Source organism: Diaphorina citri, unplaced genomic scaffold, assembly GCF_000475195.1.
Source record: "Diaphorina citri unplaced genomic scaffold, Diaci psyllid genome assembly version 1.1 scaffold2146, whole genome shotgun sequence".
Lineage (NCBI taxonomy): Eukaryota > Metazoa > Arthropoda > Insecta > Hemiptera > Psyllidae > Diaphorina > Diaphorina citri.
The window spans coordinates 45768-56752 of NW_007379571.1; the positions used below are offsets into that span (position 1 = coordinate 45768).

At 37.9% G+C, this 10985-nt stretch overlaps 1 protein-coding gene and 1 long non-coding RNA gene across 2 annotated transcripts in view; one reads left to right on the forward strand and one right to left on the reverse strand.

Moving 5' to 3' along the window:
* LOC113471192 overlaps positions 1–2495 on the forward strand; it is a 3068-nt gene extending 573 nt beyond the window's left edge. The window contains exon 2 of the long non-coding RNA XR_003393986.1: positions 2189–2495. This is a non-coding gene — a long non-coding RNA (uncharacterized LOC113471192). The remainder of the gene's footprint in view (positions 1–2188) is intronic.
* A 282-nt stretch (positions 2496–2777) lies between these two features.
* LOC113465359 (splicing factor 45-like) lies at positions 2778–10701 on the reverse strand. The gene is made up of 3 exons (XM_026830152.1): positions 10598–10701; positions 4941–5115; positions 2778–2860 (listed from the first exon to the last, which is right to left on the reverse strand). The coding sequence occupies exons 1-3, from the start codon at positions 10676–10678 to the stop codon at positions 2778–2780; spliced, it is 339 nt and encodes a 112-aa protein (XP_026685953.1). The 5' UTR covers positions 10679–10701.
* Positions 10702–10985: the final 284 nt, after the last annotated feature.

The following is a 10985-nucleotide window of genomic DNA, read 5'->3' on the forward strand; positions in this document are numbered from 1 at the left end:
AATTTTCTGCACGTCAGTGTATTGAAATTAAAATGTAAAAGAAAGTCGGTAATACGCATTGCGCTTGCGTAACCAGGAGGAGTTTAGGATCCACTATGCATATGAATTTTAGGAAAGCACTAAAAGGAATTCCTAATCATTAAGGTACGACTGTGCATTCGGCCCTAAGAAATAAGTTACGAACATAAGAATTAATTTACACCACATAAAAGGTAATATCGTTGTTGTGATTTTGTCAACAGGAAATCAACATCTTCGTTTTTCCATCGTTCTATTTATCTCCATAGAAGGCATTCTCTTAAGAAAAACATGTCTGACATATCGGGCTAGAACTTCTTTCTAAAGAGTTCAAGAACCTATATAAAAAAAAAGTTTGAATTTTTTTTATGACACAACCTCCCCTGGTCCCACCATATTCTGGAAAAAGATAAAATTAGATGAAAACAAAATATGGCGAATAACTTCTCCATATTTTGTATTACACTCATCTTTAACTTCAGGCTCTAAATCTGAATCTACCTCCCCTGGACCAACCATGTTCTGAAATGAGATAAAATTAGATCACTGATGTTAAGCTACGTTGGCCGTGGTTGGTAACTCATGGATTATAACTCGAATAACTTCGCCATATTTTGTATTACACTCATCTTTAACTTCAGGCTCTAAATCTGAATCTACCTCCCCTGGACCAACCATGTTCTGAAATGAGATAAAATTAGATCACTGATGTTAAGCTACGTTGGCCGTGGTTGGTAACTCGTGGATTATAACTCGAATAACTTCGCCATATTTTGTATTACACTCATCTTTAACTTCAGGCTCTAAATCAGAATCAACCTCTCCTGGTCCAACCATATTCTGGAAAAAGATAAAATTAGATCACTGATGTTAAGCTACGTTGGCCGTGGTTGGTAACTCATGGATTATAACTCGAATAACTTCTCCATATTTTGTATTACACTCATCTTTAACTTCAGGCTCTAGAATAGAATCAACCTCTCCTGGTCCAACCATATTCTGGAAAAAGATAAAATTAGACGAAAACAAAATATGGCGAATAACTTCTCCATATTTTGTATTACACTCATCTTTAACTTCAGGCTCTAAATCAGAATCAACCTCTCCTGCACCAACCATATTCTGGAAAAAGATAAAATTAGATGAAAACAAAATATGGCGAATAACTTCGCCATATTTTGTATTACACTCATCTTTAACTTCAGGCTCTAAATCTGAATCAACCTCTCCTGGACCATCCATATTCTGAAATGAGATAAAATTAGATCACTGATGTTAAGCTACGTTGGCCGTGGTTGGTAACTCGTGGATTATAAATTTTTTTTTTTTTTTTTTTTTTGTAAGTTTGTACTTTTTTTTTTAATTGTACTTTTGCTTTACAACAGAACTTTGTAACTCCATTTTTTTCAAGGATTGGAATCATGTTTGCAGTTTGTTACAGATACAATGCTAAGGAAAGGAATTTCAATTGTGTTAAGCTTGTCACAAAAGTCGTTCTCCGCTTAATACACTACGCTAAATTTTATGACTTGACTTGTATCTACTGCCAAGTAGAAGAAGAAAAGTACACTGTATACCTAATAAATAAAATACATGTTTTTCATGTATTGGAGACTTTTTAATAGGGCCCGAATAAATGCCTTTAACAATTTAAAAATGCCTCTTTTTTAAGAAAAATAAAGAAAGAAAAGCGTGAATTGTAAATTTTAAAAATTGTGTTTTTTTTTATTTACATACATGTCTATCAACAGAAAAGTTTGGTCGGAAAATTTCCGCCCCAGCCAAGATTTGAACCCCGCAACAACACTCAACGTGCTTTGACCAGATGGTCACCCATCCGGATACTAACCACGCGCAACGGTGCTTAACTTCAGTGATCCATTGGGATCACAGCTAGCTTCCAGGTTATTCAACTTCTCCCACTTGGAGATTTTCTCAAATTTACCAAGAGGTTTGATAGAGGGAACTGTAACTGCTAAGGTCTCATCATCCCGATATCGAAGACAGGATAGGATCAAGCCAGCCGTTCCGAGAACGAAACTTATCTGTGTAGGATAAAGTCTGTGTCCGCCCTGGACGGGAATCGAACCCGCAACCTAGCGTTTACAAGGCAGAAGCTTTGGCTTTCAAGCTAACTAGGCTTTTCTCAACCTTAGTGAAGTAACTCAAGGTTGTTCAACTTCTCCCACTTGTAGACTTATTTATCAGCCTTAGTCCAGGAAATAATGACTTCTGACTTGACTCCACCTTAGTCCAGTAACTCGAGGTTGTTCAACTTCTCCCACTTGTAGACTCATTTATCAGCCTTAGTCCAGGAAATAATGACTTCTGACTTGACTCCACCTTAGTCCAGTAACTCGAGGTTGTTCAACTTCTCCCACTTGTAGACTCATTTATCAGCCTTAGTCCAGGAAATAATGACTTCTGACTTGACTCCACCTTAGTCCAGTAACTCGAGGTTGTTCAACTTCTCCCACTTGTAGACTCATTTATCAGCCTTAGTCCAGGAAATAATGACTTCTGACTTGACTCCACCTTGGAAACATATATTATGTACATTCTGGAATCCCCTGTCACAAGGAAGTGATTTTTAGCAAATCGTACGTGATTGAAGAGGTCGAGTCTATTTTCACATTTCCAGAGTGTTTTATTTGTCCAATGTTGTCAAGTGGCAGTCACGAGCTCTCTGCATTGCGTGAATTCTACTGATCACCTATCAATCAGCTGTAATCAACAGTTTCGATCAATAGTCAACATAATCAACAGTCCTGATCAAGAGTCATCAGGTGAGATGTGGTACCAATGGTCGTCATAGCAGAGATGATGTGAGAGAAGATGAAACCTGAAATAGATTTTGGTATGAGTTTTAGCTAAATTTCATCTACTCCATTACTCCATTTAGGAATGAGCTATTCATATTAATTCTTCTTCCTCTTCTTCTTCTTCTTCTTCTTCTTCTTCTTCTTCTTCTTCTTCTTTTTCTTCTTCTTCTTCTTCTTTTCTTTTTCCAAGTACCTAGGTAGGTATTAGATTTTTTCAAGTACGAGTAAAGTACCTAATGTTATTGTTATTGGTGGAGATGTCTACAGCACTATACTGAAAATACAGGATTTAAGTAAGTAATGTAGTTGGTGGAGATGTCAAAAGCACCAAATGGAATCCAGTCAATTATACGTACAAATTTCGTTGGTACCTAGGTACTTATTGGTGGAGATATCTACACCTACAGCACCACATACTGTCTGTATGTTATTGATATTCAAGTAATGTTATTAGTGGAGATAGTCTGATTCAATTTTATACGCCAGGAGTGTCATTGGTGAAAAGTTCTAGAACTTCCCAGTCATTAGTAGCGAATCTCTAGTCCCAAGCTGGCGTTCCCATAGAAGGACTTATCCAAACCTGGTCGACCTATATATCAAATTAAAGATCTTTTTACCAGGAACACGAATGTGGTGGTGCAAATTTTGTCCAGAAAACCAAAAAGCCTGGTGAAAGGTGAAAGAAAGGCATGTTTCGCATGTCCCGGCACGCGCAGAGCTTCGTCCTATAGCTCTTGACGTTCGCGCGCTTTCCGGCACGCTTCAACCGTTCTCCTCATGACATCAGAAATAACCTTATCCAAGGTGAAAGAATTTTATTTTATTTATTATGGGACTGGTTGCTCCTCTCCCAAGAGAGTATGCAATTAACACTGCGACCTCTGTAGATCTATTGTGACCAGTATTTTTTCCCCTGCCCAAGCTGCTATACCCTGGCCTTGATGGAACCTAGAAGTACCCTCATTGGTATATTTCAACCTCCCCAGTTTCTCTAAAATTCACCTGTAGCACCTCTAAAGAGTCTGCACACTCAGGTTTATTCCAGAGAAAATCTGTGAGTTCATCTACTATCCCATTAAGAGGATACCAAGAGGTGCCTAGGCCAGAGAGCTACTTGGGGCCCCCGAACTGAAGGGGTCTAATGAGGGATGAGGGGTTTGATAGGTCTGTTATCCCAAGGCCTTGATGTAACCTAGAAGTACCCTCACTGGTATATTTCAACCTCCCCAGTTTCTCTAAAATTCACCTGTAGCACCTCTAAAGAGTCTGCACACTCAGGTTTATTCTAGAGAAAATCTGTGAGTTCATCTACTATCCCATTAAGAGGATACCAAGAGGTGTCATCGAGGCCAGAGAGCTAGTTCAGGGCCCCTAAATCGTAGGGGTCTGATGAGGGATATTCAGGTACATAATTATGTCGTTGTACCCTACTTCCTGAGACGGACTTGACCATAGTCCCATTCAGGTACCCTCAAAAGAGCCAGTGTTATTGTCTGTGGCTTGACAGGGCTGGTTTTGTCTCAGTTTTACGTCCTCCAGCGAGACTAACAGGGAGTATACCAGCCTGAAATTTCCCTTGCTAAAGAAATAGCAAAGGTCGAGTGCGAAGGACATCCGCTCGTAATTTTTTAAGCCAAAACCAAATGTCAGCCCAAAGCAATCACGCCAGTGCTGATTGAGAGGCTGACGAAAAACGCCGACTTCGTCTGAACACGGGGAAAGGCGAAGAATAAATAAATGGAAACTTTTTTAAATAGGTATATCTAAATAAAAAAATTAAAAATTTAAAAGACAATTGAGATTCGACATACAACTGGTGGTGATATTTGGTGAGCTTTCGAGAATACTCAGATTCTCATCATCAGACCAAAATCGCGAGAGAGATTTTTACTCTACGAGCGCTGGAGTTGTCTGATGATGAGAATCGTATTCTCGAAAGCTTACCAAATATCACCACCAGTTGTATGTCGAATCTCAATTGTCTTTTAAATTTTTAATTTTAATTAATGAAGATTCTTAATTAAATAATTATTCCTCGATAATTATTTTAGTTTTATTTATGTTTATATCTAAATATCTAATTTATTAATTATACGTTACCTTTAATGGCGGACTCAATTCGTTTAAACTCGACAAATATCCGTATGGACTCGTCGTCAGGAGCCGTTGGTAACTCATGGATTATAACTCGAACAACTTCGCCATATTTTGTATTACACTCATCTTTAACTTCAGGCTCTAAATCTGAATCTACCTCTCCTGGACCCACCATATTCTGGAAAAAGATAAAATTAGATCACTGATGTTAAGCTACGTTGGCCGTGGTTGGTAACTCATGGATTATAACTCGAACAACTTCGCCATATTTTGTATTACACTCATCTTTAACTTCGGGTTCAAGATCTGAATCTACCTCCCCTGGTCCAACCATATTCTGGAAAAAGATAAAATTAGATCACTGATGTTAAGCTACGTTGGCCGTGGTTGGTAACTCGTGGATTATAACTCGAATAACTTCGCCATATTTTGTATTACACTCATCTTTAACTTCGGGTTCTAAATCTGAATCAACCATGTTCTGAAATGAGATAAAATTAGATCACTAATGTTAAGCTACGTTGGCCGTGGTTGGTAACTCATAGATTATAACTCGAATAACTTCTCCATATTTTGTATTACACTCATCTTTAACTTCGGGCTCTAAATCTGAATCTACCTCTCCTGGACCAACCATATTCTGGAAAAAGATAAAATTAGATGGTTGGTTGGCCCAGGTTGGCCCATACAAAATATGGCGAATAAATTCGCCATATTTTGTATTACACTCATCTTTAACTTCGGGTTCAAGATCTGAATCAACCTCCCCTGGTCCAACCATATTCTGAAATGAGATAAAATTAGATCACTAATGTTAAGCTACGTTGGCCGTGGTTGGTAACTCATGGATGATAACTCGAATAACTTCGCCATATTTTGTATTACACTCATCTTTAACTTGTGACGCTAGGGTTACAAAAATGGAAACCCGGGCCAAGGCCCGGAAATAAAAAGGCGATTCAAACTATAACAACTGACGATGTTACTTATCTTTTATTATTTTCAAATATCCAAATAGAGGAGGTAGGTATCCAAAGGTAAGTATCCAAATATATGTAAGTATCCAAAAAAAAATATAATATGCCAGTTGACTCCAAAATTAACTCTTAAGAAAAATCGAAATAATTTAATAATTAAAATAAAAATCACAGGGCCTTGCTCTTTTGCCGTTCCAAAAACCATTCAACTTCTCTCCCAAATTACCTCTCGCTCTTAGCTCCACCTAACCTACCTCTTCTCGTCCCATTTACACTCTCACTCACTTCACACTCTCACGCTCTCTTTCACTCGAACTCACTCAGAATATGAGAAAACCAGATGGGGGTAGGAAATTTAAAATAAACAAAAGGGAAAAGAGGGATAGGAAAAGGAATGGAGGAACAATTGATTATAAAAGGGGATGAATAGGGGAACAAATGAACAATAATCGACTCGGAAAGTGTTAACTGTAGAGAGAAAATGAACTTTTTGGGCGAAAAGAGAAAACAAAAGGCTTATTTGAACCAGTTTTAAATATGGGATCCGACAACCAGCGCCGGAATTATGGCCTGTTCAAATTTTCATTTTTCCATGTTCTTCCGCTAATAGGGGAAGCACCAAAAATGGGAAATTCATATTTCTGCATTACTTGTGCTTCAAATAGGTCTCACTTATGATTCACATTGAAAATGGGTTCCAGGACTTTTCTAACACTCTGTATGTAAATGTAGGGTCTTATGCCTACTAAATTTTATGACCCGATCTGGGACTCGAACCACCAAACTTCAAATCCTGGGACACGTTCCGTTCTTGTTGAAACTCATCAGTTAGACATAGCTGTCAGGAGGTGCTAGTCAGTAATTCACAGGTTGTATTTAAACTTACATGATGTGCCTACATTTTGAGAGTGATTATTATTATTTTTTGATTTGACAGAGGGAACTGTAACTGCTAAGGTCTTATCGTTCCGAAAGCGAAGAGAGAAGGAAGACAGGATAGGAGAAAGCCAGCCGTTCCAAGAACGAATCTTATCCGTTCAGGATAAAATCTGCACCGGGCGGGAATCAAACCCGCGGCCTAGCGCTTACAAGGCAGACGCACTACCAACTAAGCTAACTAAGCTGGCTTTGGAAGTGAAGTTCTCACTAGACGTGTTTTTAACCCATTTTGTTTTTATTCAAGCCAAAGATTTTAATTGTACATTTTATTTTTATTTATTTTTTTTTTTTTTTTTTAAAACGGGAACAACGGGAACCATGAAAATAGTGGGGAAGGGGGGTAGGATAGTTTGGAGAGTAACGGGATGCAGAGGAATCTAATACGAAATATAGAGAAAAAGATAATCAAGGAGGGAATTGAAGAAATAAAGGAGAAAGCTGGATAACCTACGGGAAAAACTGATGCTACTTAGGGATAAGGAAAAATACCAAAAAGCACGGGGACATGGGGACAAAAGAAGAAATGGAACAGAAAGATGCCGGTAGATTCGAAGTTGATAATTGTCAACTCAAATAGATATCGAATCTACCGGGTGACTGTGAGGTTCAAAACCCCACGTCACAAACTTCAGGCTCTAAATCTGAATCTACCTCTCCTGGCCCCACCATATTCTGAAATGAGATAGAATTAGACCAAGTACGAAGCCTAAGGTAGTTTTCGATAATCAGGGCCGAAATGTAAAATCTCAATTTTGAGTCTTTAAAACAAAAAAGAAATAGGATTTCATTGCCACCATTCTTTCGTAGCAATGAAACAACTGCTAAATTAGACGCTTGTGGCCTGTGTCGTAGCATGCCCATTCCGTAGTATGCCTCTCATCAGATGGACGAGAAGAGACACAATACTTCCCATTTAGGTGCTGGGTCAACACGAGAACACCAGAAAGTAGATAACCCGTTGAAATATTTGCAATCGAAAAAAGAGTACACATTTTTTTTTTTTTTTTTGCTCTGGGGATTCGAACCCGGGACCTTCTGCATAGCAAGCAAGCGCGTTACCACTGGGCTGACCGTGTCCCTTCAAGTTTTCATTTTCAAATTAACCCAATGTTACAGGGTTCACAAAATTGGTCATAACTTGTCGTAGAAAAGAGAAAGAAAGATGATTCTTTCACAGTCGTGTTCAGAACGAAATAGATCAGTTGCGCTTACTTGGGTGATGTTTCAAAGTCATAGAGCAGGAAAAATGAGGACCAACGGAATTTTTCTTTTTCTTCTACGGCTTCTAGATACCGAGATAAATCGATTTAAATAATACCGGTAAATCGTGAAGTTTGACGTCACGGCATATGCTCCCGTAGGCGATGACGTCATAATTCATGACTCCCGCTTCGTTTGTTTGTGCGCAAGCGTTTCTGCGCATTTTGACGTTAAGTCTGACGTCACAACTCTTTGAACTTTTTAATTAGAACGGCAATTAAAAATTGAATTTTCGACCTTTTAAAGTTACTTTTTCGGAGTTTTGACTTCAGATTTGGATTTTTCACAACTTTTTACGTAGGAATCGACCTTTTATTAATAATATTTTCCCAAGATGAAAACAAAATATGGCGAATAACTTCTCCATATTTTGTATTACACTCATCTTTAACTTCAGGCTCTAAATCTGAATCTACCTCTCCTGGTCCAACCATATTCTGGAAAAAGATAAAATTAGATGAAAACAAAATATGGCGAATAACTTCTCCATATTTTGTATTACACTCATCTTTAACTTCAGGCTCTAAATCTGAATCTACCTCTCCTGGTCCAACCATATTCTGGAAAAAGATAAAATTAGATGAAAACAAAATATGGCGAATAACTTCTCCATATTTTGTATTACACTCATCTTTAACTTCAGGCTCTAAATCTGAATCTACCTCTCCTGGTCCAACCATATTCTGGAAAAAGATAAAATTAGATGAAAACAAAATATGGCGAATAACTTCTCCATATTTTGTATTACACTCATCTTTAACTTCAGGCTCTAAATCTGAATCTACCTCTCCTGGTCCAACCATATTCTGGAAAAAGATAAAATTAGATGAAAACAAAATATGGCGAATAACTTCTCCATATTTTGTATTACACTCATCTTTAACTTCAGGCTCTAAATCTGAATCTACCTCTCCTGGTCCAACCATATTCTGGAAAAAGATAAAATTAGATGAAAACAAAATATGGCGAATAACTTCTCCATATTTTGTATTACACTCATCTTTAACTTCAGGCTCTAAATCTGAATCTACCTCTCCTGGTCCAACCATATTCTGGAAAAAGATAAAATTAGATGAAAACAAAATATGGCGAATAACTTCTCCATATTTTGTATTACACTCATCTTTAACTTCAGGCTCTAAATCTGAATCAACCTCTCCTGGTCCAACCATATTCTGGAAAAAGATAAAATTAGATGAAAACAAAATATGGCGAATAACTTCTCCATATTTTGTATTACACTCATCTTTAACTTCAGGCTCTAAATCTGAATCTACCTCTCCTGGTCCAACCATATTCTGGAAAAAGATAAAATTAGATGAAAACAAAATATGGCGAATAACTTCTCCATATTTTGTATTACACTCATCTTTAACTTCAGGCTCTAAATCTGAATCAACCTCTCCTGCACCAACCATATTCTGGAAAAAGATAAAATTAGATGAAAACAAAACATGGCGAATAACTTCGCCATATTTTGTATTACACTCATCTTTAACTTCAGGTTCTAAATCTGAATCTACCTCTCCGGGACCAACCATATTCTGGAAAAAGATAAAATTAGATCACTGATGTTAAGCTACGTTGGCCGTGGTTGGTAACTCGTGGATTTTAACACGAATAACTTCGCCATATTTTGTATTACACTCATCTTTAACTTCAGGCTCTAAATCTAAATCTACCTCCCCTGGTCCAACCATATTCTGAAATGAGATAAAATTAGATCACTGATGTTAAGTGACGTTGGCCGCGGTTGGTAACTCGTGAATTATAACTCGAATAACTTCTCCATATTTTGTATTACACTCATCTTTAACTTCAGGTTCTAAATCTGAATCTACCTCTCCTGGACCAACCATATTCTGAAATGAGATAGAATTAGACCAAGTACTAAGCCTCAGATTGTTTTCGATAATCAGGATCGAAATGTAAAATCTCAATTTTGAGTCTTTAAAACAAAAAATAAATAGGGTTTCATTTCCGCCTTTCTTTCGTAGCAATGAAACAACTGCTACATTAGACGCTTGTGGCCTGTGTCGTAACATGCCCATCCCGTAGTATGCCTCTCATCAGATGGGCGAGAAGAGACACAATACTTCCCATTTAGGTGCTGGGTCAACACGAGAACACCAGAAAGTAGATGACCCGTTGAAATATCTGCAATCGAAAAAAACAGTACACTTTTTTTTCGGCTCTGGGGATTCGAACCCGGGACCTTCTGCATGGCAAGCAAGCGCGTTACCACGGGGCTGACCGCGTCCCTTCAAGTTTTCATTTTCAAATTAACACAATGTTACAGGGTTCACAAAATTGGTCATAACTTGTCGTAGAAAAGAGAAAGGAAGATGATTCTTTCACGATCGTGTTCAGAACGAAATTTGCTATCCAAATACGCAGATTTCCGAGAAAGGGCGTAAGTGACGTTAGGCCCTTTCCCGAGATCCCCGCGATCGGGAAATTTGAATTGTGACAATAACAGCTTACCCTTAGGAGAACAACTTTGGACGGAGATTTCATGATTTCCGTGATGCTGGGTTCAGGCGTGGGCGCGGGAGGGGGGCCCATTTTGGAGACCCCTGAATCAGTCGGTGCCATACTGATTTAAGAAGGGAAACAGAAAACAATCTTTTTACTTTCTATTTTTTACATTCCTCTCCTAGTTGCAGTTTTGTAAAGTACGTAATTAAACAATTCAAACAATTATTTAAAACAAATTCCATTTTAGTACCTACATCATTTTGAAACACTTATTTTAAAACAAATTTTACTTGAAATCATCAAACTTTTTTGCTTCGGGTAATTTTGGCAGGATTCTTAATTTTATTACCTTTGGTGTGTTGGGGAGGAAGGGTTGGAATCCAGGCGGGGGCCG

Excerpts from the sequence above, each read along its gene's own strand:
- LOC113465359 (XM_026830152.1), bottom strand. The coding sequence starts at position 10,678 with ATGGGCCCCCCTCCCGCGCCCACGCCTGAACCCAGCATCACGGAAATC. Across the intron at positions 5,116-10,597 it reads CCAAAGTTGTTCTCCTAAGG|AATATGGTGGGTCCAGGAGA; the intron begins GTAAGCTGTTAT and ends ATCTTTTTCCAG. Across the intron at positions 2,861-4,940 it reads AATTGAGTCCGCCATTAAAG|GTTTCATCTTCTCTCACATC; the intron begins GTAACGTATAAT and ends AATCTATTTCAG.